Genomic DNA, 18,553 nt, shown 5'->3' on the forward strand with positions numbered 1-18,553 from the left:
GGGATTTCCCAGTGAATAGTTAGTTGCTTTAATATGTTAATAATAATAATACATTTTATTTATGGGCACCTTTCAAGAGTGTCAAGGACACCTTACAAAAATTTAGCAGGTAGAGGAAAAACATGTAAGGGGAATGAAATGAATAGTAGTACACAAAGTAAAGACAGAATACAATTCAAAACACAATATGAGGCAATTAATGCACAGATGAAAAGGGAGGGGGACGGGGGGCTAAGGATAGGCAGAGGTCTTGAGGTGGGACTGGAAGATGGTGAGGGACAAGGAATTGCGGATCAGTTGGGGGGGGAGGGAGTTCCAGAGCCTGGGAGCTGCCCTGGAGAAGGCTCTGTCCCCAAAACTGCGGAGGTTGGACTTGTGGTGGATGGAGAGGAGGACCGGCTGATGTGGATCTGAGGGTCCGTGAGGGTTGGTAGGGGGGAGAGGAGGTCAGTGAGATATGGGGGGGCCAGATGGTGGAGGGCTTTGTAGGTGAGGATCAGGATTTTGTAGGTGATCCGGTAGGAGTTGGGAAGCCAGTGAAGTTGTTTGAGGACTGGAGTGATGTGATGCGAGGATTTGGTGTGGGTGATGAGTCGGGCGGCTGCGCGTTGGTTGTTGCAGAGAGATTTTGGCTTGCCTGTGCAATTGTATGCGGATGTGTGATTAAAGGCTTGTCTGCATCTGAATTTTGATGGATGAGTCTGGAGATCATCCAGTTCTTTACTGAAGCAGTCAACAGTTTGAATATATTGTGTTTCTATGACCTTTACTGCACACTGTATTTCCACTTGTTTGCTGAGTAATATTAGAATGTCAAAAATTATACGTAACGGTATGAATAAAAATTGTATTAGTTCAACCAGTTTGAATAGACATGTTCTTTCAGATTGACCTGTGATAAAGTAGCAAACTGTAGTTTCCACTTCAGTCTTGTTTACTTGCCACAAATGCCCAAAACCTCTCTCCATGTTCACAACCATGCAGCAGATGCGGTGCTGTTGTCTCACAATTCCAGTAAGCCAGGTTCAATCCCGACTGCTGATCTCAGTGTGGAGTTTGCACCATTCTCACTGGGACAGTGTGATTTCCCCTGCGTGCTCCAATTTTCTCCTACATCCCAAAGATGTGCAGGATTGGTAGGTTAATTGGCCGCTGTGAATTGCTCCTGGTGTGTAGATGGGTGGCAGAAGTATTGGGGGAGTTTATGGACATATGAGTTTATGAACATATTCTGTTCAGTCTATAGGGGTAACCCCATGATCTAATATTCCTGTCATTTTAATTATCCTTCCCAAACACGCTCTGACCTGCCTAGGCTGCTCCACTGTTCTAACAGAGCCTAAGCTTGGGAAACTGCACCTCCTCTTTTGTCCAGGCGTGTTACAGTCTTTGGGACTCAACACTGAATTCAGATACCCTTGTATTTCCAGTTAGGTGAGAAGTTTGGATGTAAGAGCAGGGAATACTCTTGAGTCACCAACAACTGCAGATACAGTATTGAAATCTGGTGCAAAAGACAAACTGCTGCAGAAACTTGGCATCTCTGGAGGAAAAAGGATGATTGCTGTTTTGCATCAAGACCCTGCATCAGGACTGAAAGTGTAGAGGGGAGATAGGCAGTATAAAGAGGAGAGAGGGAGGGGTGCGACAGTCATTACTTAAAGTGTTTTGTGCATTCAGAATCTGTGGAGAGAGGGTAGGGTTAGAGATTCAGGTTGATGACTTTTCCTGGGCAGTTTTGATGGCGCAGATATCTTTTATTTCTCCATAGATGCTGCCTTACGGATTAGCAATTTTTTTTGATTCAGATTTCTGGCATCTGCAGGACTTTGCCTTTTGACCTCTGGTCCGTTCTGGTGAACTCTCTCTTTCTCCACACAGATGCTGTCTGACCTGCTGGCTATTCCCAGCAGCATCTAGTAACTGGGTTTCCAGCAACTGCATCTTACTGTTCCACTGTGGGTTGTTTATTTCTCTGTTGCTCTCTCCTCTGCTCTCCCTCTGTTCACATCTCCTCTAGACAAGTTAGTTGCTATGGACATAGAGCCTCTGGTAAGGAAATTATCCTTTGAATCTTTCCTTGGCTCCTTTCAAAATCCATTCTGTCACCCAATATGTGGTGACTAAACCTTGGGACCGTGACAAAAGTGTGCCTTCAGTTGTAGTGATAGTTCTATTAATGTAAAGGAATATATTGTTAGCTTTGGCTCGAGAGACATGGTCATATTTTTCTATATCGGCCAAGTGTTCAGTTTATAATTTGCATACATGTTTGTTGTACTGCCGCCTGGAGCAAGTACATTTGATCTGATAGACAGCCAAATTATCACCGATATTTATCTATATTATTGAATGTCATTGAGCAACCCACTACTTGTGGGTCTAGATATTTTTTTAATTTATTGCACCTCTACGGTTGTAACCCTTTGCCAAGATGATGTCATTGTTAAACTTGCTTACCTCTAAAACCACGGTCAGATCATTCGTAAAGACAATGAGCTTAAGCCTGATCATTGGGAGAGATCACCAGTGTCACATTTCCAGGCTAAACCATTAACTGCAGCTCTTTAGGTGAAGGATGGATTCAATTCCTAATTCATCTTGATTCTACAGTGTGAACTCACCAAATTGGAGACACATCAGGGACTTTCCGAAAGTCTATCTGAATGCTGGATTTCTACCAATTCACCATCCTAGCGACCTCCTCTGAAGAACTCTTATCGAGTTTGTGTGTCACAACTTTTTTTTAGCCATTATAATGTTTGAACAGAGAGTGTAAAATCCTTTTACGATCCTTCCTCATTTAAACGCAGAGTTGAGGTAGATTGTGCCATTGTCAACTTACTTTGCTGCCCATTCACCTTGATTCACATTATTTGAAAAGACTTGTTTTCTTCTTTTCCCTTGATTAACTTGTTTATGTAACGTACCACCTACTCCATGTGCAAAAATACCCCCCAAATACACTGATCCAGGATATCGTGATAATCTGTTTGATTTTGGGGGAAGGGTGAGATAACCCCAGATAGTGGTCCATTCATTTCCACTCTCGCACTATAGTATGGGAAGATAGTTGCTTTAGCATCTGCAGTTTCAAATGTTTGGAGACTTTGAGAGAAATGCAGCTTCACAGAGAGTAAATAGTTGGGAGCTGGTATAGAGATTTGTAAACCTGGTATTCTCCCTGCTGTCGTAGATGCATCCCTCACCCGCATCTCCTCTGTTGCTCGCCCCCCCCCCCCCCCCCCCCCCCCAGCCAAAAGAAGGATAGAGTTCCGCTCGTCCTAACTTTTCATCCTTCCAGCCTCCGCAACGAATACATGATTCTCCAACATTTCCGCCACCTTCAAAGTAATCTCACCACCAGTCACATCCTCCCATCCCCCTCCACCTTCCACAGTGACTGCTCCATCTGTATCTCCTTGGTTCACTCATCTATTCCCACCCATACCACCTCCTCGCCATTTACTTTCTCCTGCAACTGAGAGATAACATCTGTCTCCATACCTGCTCCTTCACACCCACAGTCACATCGACCTGAAACGTCACCCATCCCTTCTCTCCAGAGATGCTGCCTGTCCCGCTGAGATACTCCAGCATTTTGTGTCTTTTTGAGTAAATACAGTCTGGATTTGGAAAGGCGTGTATGATCTGACGATGAAGTAAAAAAATTCAGCTGCAGCTGAATGTGGATTCATAAAGAACCTCATGATTAGGTTGCGGGAATGGGAATAAGTGGAGAATGCTCTTAGAGAAGGCACAGATGGAAGGAATCTCTTTGGCTATCTGATTCAGCATTCACTATGTCTTGCTAATATTGTTCTTCAAGGAAGTAGATAAGCAAATGTGTTTTCTCATCTCACTTTCTCTACCTCCTCGACAAAAATGAAAGGCAAATCAGTGGGAAAATTGTATTCCTGCTGGAGCATGCTCTTTCTACCTCCATGGTTTATAATACGGATGGTTTTCTGGGAGTTCTGAGAGGAGGGGAGAGATGAATGTCACTGAGCTTGAACATGACAAGCAGGGAATGATGGCATAGTGCACGAGTACAGTGAGGTACAGCTACAGTGAAAATCTTGCTTGCACCAGCATCACAGCCGCATACTCAGATAGAAACATAGAAACATAGATTATACATAAATTATCCAAAACACCATAAAGAAATAGACTGTGCAGTAAGAAAGACAGTAATAGAAAAAAACACATTTAGTTCATGGTAATGCAATGGGTGGTCCATAGTGTCTTTTTGCTCAGGGAAGATTAGGGTTGTGCAGGTAGGTTCAAGGACCTGATGGGTGTAGGAAAGTAGCTGTTCCCAAACCTAGTGGTGTGTGACTTCAGGCTTCTGTACCTCCTACATGGCGGTAACAACAAGAAGAGAGCATGATCTGGATGGTGAGAATCCTTGAGGTCAGATGCCACTTCCTTGAGTCAACACCTCATGTGAATGCTTTCAATGGTTTTGAAGGATCTACCTGTGATGGAGAGGGCTGCCACAAGTTTCTGCAGCCTCTTGAGTTCCTGTGCATTGGAGTTGCCGCACCAGGCCATGATGCAGTCAACATACTTTCTTCTGTAGACACAAGAGATTGCAGATGCTGAAATCTTTCTGATGACGCTGGGAATGTTTTGGGTTGGGACCCAAAACATCGTCAATTCATTCCCTCCACAGATGCTGCCTGACCTGCCGATTTACTACAGTACTTTGTTTTTTACTTTCTTCCGTCAAAGTATTATTAGTGTATTTGGTGACATGCTGAATCACTTTAATCTTCAATGAAAGTAGAGGTACTAGCTTGTCTTCTTCATGGGACAAGCACTAACCGCTTTGAGTATGGAATCATTTATCCACAGCAGGAACTTGTATGTAGTTGTTTCAGCAATGTATTGTGGAATCAGTGGAAAGGCCATGCATTTACATAACATCTTTCACAAGTTTAGAATGGAAATGTAGCGAACAATCGGCATAGAACATAGTCCAACAAACAAAGGGGTAGTAACCAAACAATCTGTTACAATGATGTTGAAGAATAAATATTGGTTCAGAATAGTGCCAGTAATCTTTTACACCCACTGGGGAGTCTAGATGGAGCCTCTGTTTACACATCATCTTTTAACCTCAATGACTCAAAGCCCAATGACTTTCAGGAGTTGAAAAGACATCTAGATGACCCTGTTCAAGGTGCTGTATCAGGAGTGTTGTCCTAGACTCCATGCTAAGTTTCTCGACTGAACTTTGAATCCACAAATTTCACTCAGAAGTGGAAGTTTTACCCGTGACTAACTGTTCCAAAGTTTCAATGGGGAGAATATCTAACTGGGTTAGTGAGGCATTCCACTCATGATGGATTAACTCAGCCAAGAACATCTAACAAAATAGAAACAAATATTATGAAGACAGGATTGCGACACAGTGTCATTCTAACCTGAAGATTTGCTTGCTCTGTTTTCAACAGCTTTCTTTCGGTCATTGCGGCATATTGACTCCATGGATCCTCAATTTACCATCCGTAGAAAAATGGAGCAGATGAGAGAGGAAAAGGAACATATAGAACAACTCCGGGAGGTGAGATGTTGATGCTACTGCATCTCTCCTTACTTTGCTTCAAGCTATAAAGCCTTCAAGAGCAAGCATACAAAGATTTTTGATCCATTTGTCCCATCAGTGATGTGACCCAGTTTTGAAATATAAAATGTAGCTCAGGTTTTTTCCATCAAAGATGTTTTTCTGAAGATAATGTGCTTGAAATGCTATACTCAAGGTCACTAATCACCTCATTTTTTGGATGATCCATCCACATCATGACTTTGATGTGCCAGTGTGTTTAATCAGAGAGCCCATGGTCCTATCTTGCGTGAGACCAGATTAACATTGTGTCCTGAAAATACTACATAAGTGTCTACTTTAATGATCCTGTGTCGGGCAAGATTGTGGCTGATCCATTTCCTGTCCTATATACTTCTATGTTCTACCAGGAGTTGGAATTTTTGGAGATCACTCGAACAAAGTGAGCTTTTCATAATCTAGTGGGGCTGAGCCATTTGTGATTGCTGTTAACAGAAATTGAGCATAATACTGCAATTGGATTCTTCAGTCAGCCTGCCTTCGTTCTTGTAATCCCTTATTCTGATTCTTGAAGAATCTTTTGGGCAGTATGTCCACACAAGTAAAATATTATTTAGCCATGGTGAAATCTGCATTTGTCAGCAACGAGTTTGTTGGACATTAGAAATTAATATAGGGCACATGAGTTAATTACATTAAAGTTGAGCCAAGTATTGCCTACAATTCTAACTGAATCTTGTTCAACAGAATATTGAAAACAGACTGAAAATTGATCTACCAGAAGAAATTGGAGCAGCCTTGATGGATGGAGTTGTTCTGTGTCACTTAGTCAATCACATCCGGCCGAGATCCGTACTCAGTATACACGTTCCATCACTTGCAGTGGTAAGGCTTCTGTTTTTTAAGGAATAGGCACTTGTTTTTGTGTGCGACAGGTATATTGTTTCTTATTAATGATCCCTGTTGCTTAGTGAAGGATCAAACAACATGGAATTTGGGAATATTAGACTATTTAAAAAAAAAAGTTTTTGACCATTTTTTCTGTTAAAAGTTAATAGTACTTCGGGAAGACAAATTTGATCATGGTCCAACTAATTGATCTTCTGTCAACCTGACCGACCTCTGTTCGGCAATAATGGAGTTGCTGACTAAGCAAAGCTCTCTATCTCTTTCTATAACAGGTCATCTAATATTGCTTGAGCATCTTTTACCAACTATTTTCCAAGGATTAAGAAGCAGTGAAAAAAATGGATCAATTTGGTTCTTCCTCCTCGGACTTATGTATGGTTCTTTGCCATTAGTCAGCACCAGCTTTGTTCAAACAGCTCATGTGTCTGCCTCACAGCTGTAAACTGTATGATATGTACTTTGAAGAAAGAAGTAAATCCAATTATAGCGGTTTTAGTCTCATCACTGCTCCACAGCTAATATGTTGCTTTGAAAATATTAGCTTCCTGCCTTGGCAGTCTTTCAACAAACAGTGCCACGTGGCAGAGAGAATTTTCTGGGCAGAGAACAGTTCAATGATGATACAATATCGAGCCACAGATGCAGAGATGATCAAAATCTCAGCAGATAAGCATCTGCGTGGTGCTTATCTGCTGAGATTGCGATCATCTCTGCATCTGTGGCTCAATATTGTACCATCATTGAACTGTTGTGGTAAGCAGCAGTGAACCAAGGTGTCCACAATACATTGTACCATTTCAGCAATTCCTTTTGAAAATTTATTTTTTTATAATGGTCATGAATTTGTCTTACAGCCTAAGCTAAGCATGGCAAAATGCAGGAGAAACGTGGAAAACTTCCTGGAAGCTTGCAGGAAAATGGGTGTACCTGAGGTAATTTCAAAATTCAAGTGTAAATCGGCACTTTTCCTTGAATGATGATTGGCACATGCTCAATAGTTTTGGGAAATGAACTTGGAAGAATGGCAGCTTCCAAAAAATAATTGAAGTGGAAACAAATTACCTCTTGGCCTTTTCATATTGTCAGAATTTTAAATAACAATACAATCAATTTCTTTACGGGCTTCAAAAGCTCGTAAGTGCCTGTTCTTCATTCCAAGTTCTGAGTTATTCCTGTACCTACTCTGAAGAGACCTTTGACTCTTCAGGGGTTCATTTCACAAGTCATAAAATTGCTGTCACTGTAATGGTAACTACTGATCTGTGAGATTTGGTGAAAGAAAAATGCTGTGCAAACATGTTCCACATCACAAAAAGGATAGGATGAAGCTGGACACAGCTCTGTTGTGCTGCAGCAAGTAATAATTTCATTGTCCTATCTGGGACACATGACAATAAACTCTCTTGACTTGACTCTTGACTGTTACTAAGTTGAGCAGTGATACTGAATTTTGTAAGTGGTCTCTTAACTCAATTTTCATTTTGTTCATCTCATTATATTGTAAAGGAAATTGGGGATAAGGCACAAGATTGGATTTTAAGGTAAAAGACCAGTACCTATCTCATGGAATGATGAATAGGCTTCCTCAAAACCTTTCCTATCCATGTACACGTCCAAATGTCTTTTAAATGGTGTTATTTTACCTACTACTAAGGCAGCTCATTCTATACATGTACCAACTTCTGCGTGAAAAGGTGCTCTTCAACTTCCTATTAAATCTTTCCCATCCCACCTTAAACCTATGCCCTCTAGCTCTTGATTCCCTAACAATGGAGAAAAGACTATGCATTCACCTATCTATACCCCTCTTGATTTTATGCACCTGTAAATTGTCACTGCTCAATCTCCTAACTGCCAAGGAATAAAGTCCTAATCTGTCCAACTGCCACCTAGATTTCATGCCTCATACTGCTAGAAACTTGGTTCAATCCTGATGTCGGGTGCTGTCTGTGTGGAGTTTGCACGTTCTCTCTGTCACCACATCGGTTTCCTCCGGGTGCTTAGGCTTCCACCCCCATTCCAAAGACATGCGGATTTGTAGGTTAATTGGCCTCTGTAAACTGGCACTAGTTTATAGGAAGTGGATGCGAAAGAGGGATGACATAGTGTGAACGGGTGATTGATGGTCAGCATTGACTTGAAACCATGGGATCTTCTTCGTAGATTTAGCTGCAGCTTCATTGTAGGGAGGCAAGGTCCACAGAATTTATTCAATGGCTTCCTTGTCTAAAAGTGTGATCAAAATAAATCACTTCATCAAAGAGGGGGCATATGATTAAGATTTCAAAGAACTGGTCATTTCGTAGGTCGCCTCGTGTAAACATTTATTTTTAAATTTTTGGGCAGTATGTGCCTTCAATACTGCTGACCTGCACTTCAGAAGGAGCTGGTGGAACAATATTGAGCCCCTGAAGTGGAACTAGTGCCAAACTGCAATTAGACCATTTTATTTGTGACAGTAAAGTCGTAATAGAACATATTGCAGGGTAAGTGGGATAATCAAAGTGTCATGGAGCCATATAGCATTGAAAAAGGCCTTTCTGTGCAACTTGCCCATGCCAACCAAGATGCCCCATCTGCATTAGTCTCACTTGCCCATGTTTGGCCCATATCCCTCTAAGCCTTTCCTTTCCATGTACCTGTCCAAATGTCTTTTAAATGTTGTTGTAGTACCTGCCTCAACTACACTCTTTGGAAGCTCGTTACATATATCCACCACCTTCTGTGTGAAAAAGTCACCCCTCAGATTCCTATTAAATCTTTCCCCTCTAATACTTGAACCTATGTGTTCTGGTTCTTGATTACCCCACTCTGGGTTAAAAACTTTGTGCATCTATCCTATCTACTCCCCTCATAATTGTATACACCTCTAAGATTTCCCCTCATGCTCATGCACTCCAAGGACTATAGCCATAGCCTGCCCAAACTCTCCCTACAGTTCAGGCGCTCAAGTCCTGGGAACATCCTTGTAGGTTGGGTGAACTAAACGGAACACAAAACTCCAAATGTGGTCTCACAACGTCTTTAACAACTGGAGCATAACATCCAACTTCTATACTCAATACCCTGACTGATGAAGTCCAATGTGCTGAAAGCCATCTTGACCACCCTATCGATGCCATCCTGTGACACCACTTTCAAGGAACTCTGTATCCGTAATCCTAGATTCCTCTGCTCTACCACACACCCCAGAGCCCTGCCTTTCACTGTGTAAGGCCTGCCCTGGATTGACTTCTCAAATTGCAATACCTCGCACCTCTGCATTAAATTTCCTTCACCATTCCTCAGTCCACCTGCCCAACTGATAAAGATCCTGCTGTATTTTTTAATAACCATCTTCTCTGTCTACAATACCACCACTTTAGTCTGCAAACTTACTAATTGTTACCTTGTAAATTCTCATCCAAATCGTTGATAAACAGTGCCCACCATAATGTTTGGGACAAAGACCCATCATTTATTTATTTGTCCCTATAGTCCACAATTTGAGATTTGTAATAGAAAAAATCACATTTGGTTAAAGTGTACATTGTCAGATTTTATTAAAGGGTATTTTTTATACATTTTGGTTTCACCATGTAGAAATTACAGCTGCGTTTATACATAGTCCCCCCCATTTCAGGGCACCATAATGTTTGGGACACATGGCTTCACCGGTGTTTGTAATTGCTTAGGTGTGTTTAATTGCCTTCTTAATGCAGGTATAAGAGAGCTCTCAGCACCTAGTCTTTCCTCCAGTATTTCCATCGTCTTTGGAAATTTTATTGCTGTTTACCTACATGAGAACCAAAGTTGTGCCAATGAAAGTCAAAGAAGCCATTATGAGACTGAGAAACAAGAATTAAACTGTTCAAGACATCAGCCAAACCTTAGGCTTACCAAAATCAACTGTTTGGAACATCATTAAGAAGAAGACCTCCACAGCTGATGACAGAAGAATTCTCTCTATAATAATGAAAAATTCCCAAACACCTGCCCAACAGATCTGAAACACTCCTCAGGAGTCAGGTGTGTATTTGTCAATGACCACTCTCCACAGAAGACATCATGAACAGAAATACAGAGGCTACACTGCAAGATGCACACCAGTGGTTAGCCGCAAAAATAGGATGGCCAGGTTATAGTTTGCCACTGAATACTTAAAAGAGCAACCACAGTTCTGGAAATAGGTCTTGTGGACAGATGAGACGAAGATTAACTTGTATCAGAGTAATGGCAAGAGCAAAGTATGGAGGAGAGAAGGAACTGCCCAAGAATCAAAGCATAAAGCCCCATATGTGAAACAAGGTGGTCAGTGTGTTATGACCTGGACATCAATGATTTAGATAAAGGGATTCAAAGTAACATTAGCAAATTTGCAGATGACACAAAGCTGGGTGGCAGTGTGAACTGTGAGGAAGATGCCATGAGAATGCAGGGAGACTTGGACAGGTTGGGGAGTGGGCAGATGCATGGCAGATGCAGTTTAACGTGGATAAATATGAGGTTATCCACTTTGGTAGCAAAAACAGGAAGACAGATTATTATCTAAATGTTTTCAAATTGGGTAAAGGGGAAGTACAACGGGATATGGGGTCCTTGTTCATCAGTCAGTATGCAGGTACAGCAGGCAGTGAAGAAAGCGAATGTCATGTTGGCCTTCATAACAAGAGGAGTTGAGTATAGGAGCAAATAGGTCCTTCTGCAGTTGTACAGGGCCCCAGTGAGACCACACCTGGAGTATTGTGTGCAGTTTTGGACCCCTAATTTGAGGAAGAACATTCTTGCTTTTGAGGGAGTGCAGCGTAGGTTAATTCCTGGCAGGACTGTCATATGCTGAGAGAATGGAGCAGCTGTGCTTTTATACTCTGGAATTTAGAAGGATGAGAGGGAATCTTATTGAAACATATGATTATTAAGGGTTTAGACACGCTAGAGGCAGGGAATATGTTTCCGATGTTGGGGGTCCAGAACCAGGGACCACAGTTTAAGAATAAGGGGTAAGCCATTTAGACCAGAGATGAGGAAACACTTTTTCACACAGAGAGTTGTGAGACTGGAATTCTCTGCCTCAGAGGTGGAGGCCGGTTCTCTGGATACTTTCAAGAGAGAGCTAGATAGGGCTCTTAAATATAGCGGAGATGGGGAGAAGGCAGGAACGGGGTACTGATTGGATATGATCAGCCATGATCACATTGAATGGCGGTGCTGGCTCGAAGGGCCTTCTTCTGTACCTATTGTCTATTGGACATATATGGCTGCAGAAGGTACTGGCTCGCTTCTCGTCATTGATGATACAACTGCTGATGGTAGTAGCATAATGAATTCTGAATTGCATAGACACATCCTATCTGCTCCAGTTCAAACAGATGCCTCAAAACTCATTGGCTGGCGGTTTATTCTACAGCAAGACAATGATGCCAAACATACTGCTAACGCAACAAAGAAGTTTTTCAACACTAAAAAATGGCCAATTCTTGAGTGGCCAAGTCAATCACCTGATCTGACCCCAATTGAGCATGCCTTTTATATGCTGAAGAGAAAACGGAAGGGGACTAGCCCCCAAAACAAGCATAAGCTAAAGATGGCTGCAATACAGGCAGAGCATCACCAGAGAAGACACCCAGCAACTGATGATGCCCATGAATTGCAGACTTCAAGCAGTCATTGCATGCAAAGGATATGCAGCAAAATACTAAACATGACTACTTTCATTTACATGACGTTGCTGTGTCCCAAACATTATGGTGCCCTGAAATGCTGTAATTTCTACATGGTGAAACCAAAATGTATAAAAATGACCTTTATTAAAATCTGAGAATGTGCACTTTAACCACATGTGATTTTTTCTATTACAAATCTCAAATTGTGAAGCACAGAGGCAAATAAATAAATGATGGGTCTTTGTTACAAACATTATGTAGGGCACTGTAAATCACAAAATATCAATTGGCCCAACACCGATCCCTGAAGCAAACCACAAGTCACAGGCCTCCACTTCGAAAAACAACCTTCCATCTTGACCCTCGCTTCCTTCCATAAAGCCAATTTTCTATCCAGTCAACTAGCTCTCCCTGGATCCCAGAGAACCTTATCAAATTCCTTGCTGAAATCCATTAAAATAACATCTACGGCTCAGCCCTCATCAACCGCACAAAACCATGCTGACCATCCCTAATCTACCCGTCTCCAAATTTTCATATCCCTCAGAATACGCTCCAGTAACTTACCTACCACAGATGTTAGGCTGTGAGACTTCCTCATGCACCTTGTTCTGAGTTCGGGAGGCCACCTATGGCCGGTTGATGCTGAAGACCCCTGAAATAGCTTCAATGTGAAGCCCACGGAGGAGGAGCCTTTGAGCAGAACATTTAGCAGAATACATCTGCAACAGACAGAGGAGTCTGGTGCAGGTTAAAGAGAATGCTACCCTTTCTCCCCTGGGTCTTAATATTCCACAAATACATTTATTCTCATCAAACGTAGCAATAAGAAGCTGAGACAATGTAAATCACTGAGCTGCGGGAGAATTTACATCCGATTCAAATACTTTAAATCCTACTTCAACCCTTGCTAGAACTAACTGAATGAAGGACCGCACACAAGAGCTTCTTCCTCGGTACACCTTCAACTTACTATAAAACTGGAGTGCACTGTTGCCTTTGTACAAATTAGAACAAGTTAATAAGTAACATCTATGTATGCTATCTGGCTGTTCATGGTGTTGAATAGCTTTATTTTTGTCAGGTTATCTATTAAAATAAAGTCACCCTAGCTGTCATAACTTAATTCCATGCAAAGTTGCACTTCCTGTCAACCCTTTAGATACAAATGTCAAATCAAACTGTTAAGCATAATATTTATGTGATGCTCCCCATCCCTATGGTGATGAACAGTAGAACTCTGTTTCCCGTATAATAATTCCTTGCATTGAAATTGTAGCAGAGCCACTGATTTTAAAATGGAAGCCATGAGAGCCTAATTCTCATTTGTTGTTGTGATGTGTTTTATCACTGAGGTTGCTTTGTTTCCTGCCATCCCTCATTTTCTTGGAACATTATCTACCAATGAGCAAAACGCTTGGCCAGTCTAAAAGGGCAACCAAGTGCCAGCCGTGTTTTGGTGGGAGTAAAGCACATAATGGTAGCTTTTTCTATCTCCAAAGATTCCTTAATCCACGCTCAGTTAAACCAGCCCTTGCCATTCATAATCTTGAGCTAAGGTGCAGATCCATTTCCAAGACATATTTCCACTGATCATCCTGTGCCCTAGCTACTGAGCCCCCTGCACTTTTATCACTCCTCCTTCTATACTATTCTCCCATTTTTTACTTCATAAACTCCAAATGCACAGAATGCAGCTACCCGTAGAGATGCACTGGAGAAGGCATCCTATTCAAATGCATCACATCTCGGTGTGTGAACTCCTCTGACACAACCCCAGTCATTTCCTTTCTCCCCTCTCCTGTCAGGCAGTAGATACAAAAGCTTGAAAGCATACACCACCAGATTTAAGAACAGTTTCTTCCTCGCTGTTATCAGGTTTTTGATTGGACCTCTCATCTGTTAAAGATATATTCACGATTCTCCGACTCTACCTTGGTGGGGCCCTTGCACGTTAATTAAGCTGCTCTTTCTCTGTAGCTGTAACGCTATATCCTATATTGTTTCCCTTTTCTTTTTTCACTACCTGTTGTACTTAAGTATGGTTGATTGCGCTCGTCTGTGGGTTAATTTGCCTGCATAGCACGCAGTTTTTCACTATAACTTAGTACAAGTGGCAATAACAAAACTGATATGACTACCATGTTAATTTAGTATTAAATTCCAATCCCATGGTATATTGTAACTTCATCCTTGCCCTGCCATCATCATAAATGGAAAATTCATAACCATTTTTACATTCCTCCCAGTCCACAGTGTCTCCATCACATGGTCGAGGTTTTCAGCGCCCTCTCCTGTCCACCATCTATTGCTGTATCAATTCTGTTTTCCCCCGTCTTCTGGAAAGAGCCGTGGATATTTTTACTACCAGAAAGCCACAGCATGAATTTATACGATTGAACTTTTCTCTTGTGAGGCCTTGGGTTATGTGCACACACACATTCTTGGCTGGAAGCAAAATATTCACTGTAGTCTATGGGACATTTCATATGCCTGAGATAGCTTGTTGGAAGTTGTTCCACAAAAAAAGCAAGGATACATCAGTGTCAATTTCCAGTGGGATTTGTTGTGAATTTGATATCAGAAAGTAATTACTTTACCTATTGAATTGTTTCCATTTCCTATTCTTTGAGCAGATAAAAGTAATTAACTTTGGATAACTGTCTGGCAGTTTGGCATTTCTTCAGAGTCCTGCTCGGAGTGGAAAGGCTTGTTTTGATTAGAGCTGCCTCATCCTGCTTTTTTCAGTCCATGTTTTCATGTCATAAGGAGGGGTGGGTTTTGTAAGGTATAGTTGAAAGAAATTTTCACAATCTGTGATTGCACCCCCACCCCTGGGCTGATCTGGTCTGTGTGAAGAGTTCATGACGTCCTAGACTCCCGCAGCATTCAACAACACCTTGCGGAAACAGCTGGCAGAATCCTCCCATGTCTTTGCCAGCTGCAACCACACTTTAACAGTGTATGGATGTCTAATATTCAGAGACATTTACAGATAATGAAAATTAAGGTCTACTATTTAAATAAATTAAAAGTATTTAACCATTTAAAAAGTTAACTAAATATACTTGGAAACTTGAATATACTTGAACAAGTTAGGTCATTATTCTTTGGAGCCCAGAAGGTTAAGGGGGGACTTGATAGAGGTCTTTAAAATGATGATAGGGATAGACAGAGTTGGCGTGGATAAGCTTTTCCCATTGAGAGTAGGGAAGATTCAAACAAGAGGACATGACTTGAGAATTAAGGGACAGACGTTTAAGGGGTAACATGAGGGGGAACTTCTTTACTCAGAGAGTGGTAGCTGTGTGGAATGAGCTTCCAGTGGAAGTGGTGGAGGCAGGTTCGATTTTATCATTTAAAAATAAATTGGATAGGTGCACAACCTTTTATCCGAAAGCCTTGGGACCAGACACTTTTCGTAATTCAGAATTTGTCGGTCTTCGGAATGGAAATTTTTTAGCGTAGATTTTAATGGCTGGCTCAGTGGTAGAGTGTTCGGCTCATATCCGCAAGGTCGCGAGTTTGCGCCTTGATCCCGGCAGTTACTCGGTCGCGAGTTTGAGTCTTCAATGTCGTTTTTTCTTGCAGAATAAATGTTTGTATGAAATGCAGTGTAGGAGAGGTGTACTGACTGTGTGGGCAGAACTTTGGAAGTGATTGCCCACCAGTCTAAAAAGCCGCTGTGTCTCCCTGTCCCTGGGATAGCAGGGGGCGATCAAACAGCACAATACCCCCCTCCCCCTCCAACTCCAGAGGAATCCGCTCCCCGCTGGGCCGCTACGGCGACAAGTGGCAGTTTGCCCACAGCCCGAGCTGCGCCACCCCAAGAATACCTTGCACACCATCAGCTTCTGCCCCTACGTGTTCCTCTGGAGTTGGAGCGGGGCTGGGCTGGAGTTGCTGCTGGCTGTGGGTCTCTGGGATCTCCGTGCTTTCAGTGGGCCTGGGGGTCGCTGTCCCGTTGGTCCTGACGTCTCCGGCCACCCCCCTGGACTGGAGCTGAGACTGGGAACTGTACCGCCCTTGCCCCCTCCCTCTGCAACTGCAAACAACCCCACTCTCCTGCAAGGGCGGTACAGTTCCCGGAGGATAGCAGGTGGCCGGAGACGTCAGGACCAGCAGGAACCCGCTCCCCGATGGGCCCCTACGACGCCCCGAGCTGCGCCCCGTCATCCGCAACCCAGGTTCCTCTGTAGTTGGAGCGGGGCTGGGCTGCTGTTGGCTGTGGGTCTCTGGGTTCTCCGTGCTTGCGGTGGGCCTGGTGGTCGACGTCCAAATGATCCTGACGTCTCCGGTGACTGGCACTGTGCTGCTAGCATCGCGACGTGAAAACAGTGCAAAGCCCCCGCGCCGGTGCAATGAGCGGGGAGCTGGAGAGGGGAGGGAAGGGGTCACACACATGGCCGGGAAGCAGAGGGGTGTAGGTGGGGTGAAACTGAAGGGAGCGACAATCTACTGCTGCCTGCACGCTGAGTTAAAAAGTTCCCACGCAAGACTCACGATACACTGTGTATCGTGAGTCTACCGTGGGAATTTTTTAACTCAGCTGGCAGGTAGCAGCATATTGTCAATTATTAACCCCCCCGCGCAATATACCCTCACCTTCTCTTTTATGAATGGGGATTTAGTTCCCCTTTTTTCGAGGACTGACCGGAGGTTCTGCTGTCACCTCTGCGGGCCGCCCTCGGTGAACGTTTTCAAGGACCTTTCTTCAAGGACCGAAAAAATGTCGCTATTCGGGGGTTTTCGTTATTTGGATCTTCGGATAAAAGGTTGTGCACCTGTATATGGACGGGAAAGGAATGGAGGGTTATGGTCTGAGTGCAGGTAGATGAGACTGGGGAGAATAAGTGTTCGGCACGGACTAGAAGGGCCGAGATGGCCTGTTTCCGTGCTGTAATTGTTATATGGTTAACTCATAAATAATTAAAATTGTTAAACAATAATTGAAAAAGTTGACTGGGCTTCCAGTTTTATGCTGATCTAAGGCCTTTAATCCCTGTTGTTGTCAGTGGGTCTCGCATCCTGCATTGGGTCTGGACTAATTTGCCAGTGTAATGTTGAGCATCCCAGTAAAGCTGGGCTTGTGGTCTGAGACTCTGCCTTTGCTAGTGCATGTGTGATAGTCTATTAAGATCACCAGTTCAGGCCACTGAGTTATGGACAAAGTGTTTTTCACACACCACCATTTCTGCTTTTGACAATGAAAGTTAAATATCTTATTTCTGCTATTTGCAGTTTCATGTACTTTTGCATAATTGCATGCTGCAAAGAGTGATTTATACAGTTTACCCAATGTAGAATATCTGTGGGCACACTGTTTTTCTTCCTGTTAGGAACACAGAAAGACACAACAGGGCTACTGTGTGTAATATGTTCTAATTGATTAGTGGATGTATAAAGCCCAGCAATTCCCTGTAACATTAGGTTCCAGGAGGCCTTGGTGGTGTGACTCTGCTTTTATGAGGTGAATTTTGTACGGGGAATGTTTGTATGGTAAGTGGGGATGAATTCCAGTATCTCCAAGTCAGTTGCTGAAAGGACCTCTGACAGAATGTAGCTGAAGGGGCGATGATAGCACTATTCAGATGAGTCCATTGATAATGACAGGGAACTGATTTATTTTAGTCATACAGCATGGAAACAGGCCCTTTGGTCCAACTCATCCTCGCCGACCAAAATGCCACATCTAAGCAAGTCCCATTTGCCTGCATTTAGCATTTCCCCCTCTCTTTCTCCCCCTCTCTTCCTATCCATGACAATGCCTAAATGACTTTTAAATGTCATTATTGTACCTACCTGATGACCTTCATCTGGCAGCTTGGTCCATATATGTATCACCAATCTGTGTGAAAAAGTTTTTCCTCAAATCTTTCCCCTCTCTCCTTGAATCTATGAATGTTGAATACTCCTATTTTAGGTAATTAACTTACAAATAACCCTCTCCCCCCCACCTCATTTCCCCACTCTCTTCCCTGTGCCCTATCTGGATGGACACCCATTTCTCTCAGACCCCCACCCGGTCCCCTTCCACCTATATTCCTTCCTCGGCCTCTTCTATATCTTATCTCACATTCTTTGTCTTTTCATCTCTGCCCTTTGTCTAACGATCTGCCAATCAAACCTCCACCCCCCCTCACCTGTATCCTACTCTCACTTGGCAAACCTTGGCCCACCCCCACCTCTCTTCAAGCTTCCCCTGCTATTACAATCAGTGGAAGGGGAAGAAGGGACCTGCACCAAACATCGCCTATCCATATTATACAGAGATGCGGTCTGACCCACTGAGTTATTTTAGCACTTTGTGCCTATTTTTTGTAATCGAGCATATGCAGTTTCTTGTGTCTACATTACACCTCTGTCTTCTAGTTCTTGATTCCTCTTTTGCTGGAGAAAGGACTGTGTGTTTTCACCTAAACTATGCCCCTCA

At 42.9% G+C, this 18,553-nt stretch overlaps 1 protein-coding gene across 5 annotated transcripts in view; it reads left to right on the forward strand.

Moving 5' to 3' along the window:
* lrch1 (leucine-rich repeats and calponin homology (CH) domain containing 1) overlaps positions 1 to 18,553 on the forward strand; it is a 169,322-nt gene that overhangs the window by 133,436 nt on the left and 17,333 nt on the right. For all 5 annotated transcript variants that reach the window (XR_008724438.1, XR_008724437.1, XR_008724439.1 and 2 more), the window contains 3 exons: positions 5,460 to 5,569; positions 6,317 to 6,454; positions 7,333 to 7,410. Coding sequence is in view for 2 of the 5 variants with exons in the window: in XM_055644768.1 (XP_055500743.1) it covers positions 5,460 to 5,569; positions 6,317 to 6,454; positions 7,333 to 7,410 (326 nt within the window). In the remaining 3 variants the exon portion in view is untranslated. The remainder of the gene's footprint in view (positions 1 to 5,459; positions 5,570 to 6,316; positions 6,455 to 7,332; positions 7,411 to 18,553) is intronic.

Source organism: Leucoraja erinacea, chromosome 13, assembly GCF_028641065.1.
Source record: "Leucoraja erinacea ecotype New England chromosome 13, Leri_hhj_1, whole genome shotgun sequence".
Lineage (NCBI taxonomy): Eukaryota > Metazoa > Chordata > Chondrichthyes > Rajiformes > Rajidae > Leucoraja > Leucoraja erinaceus.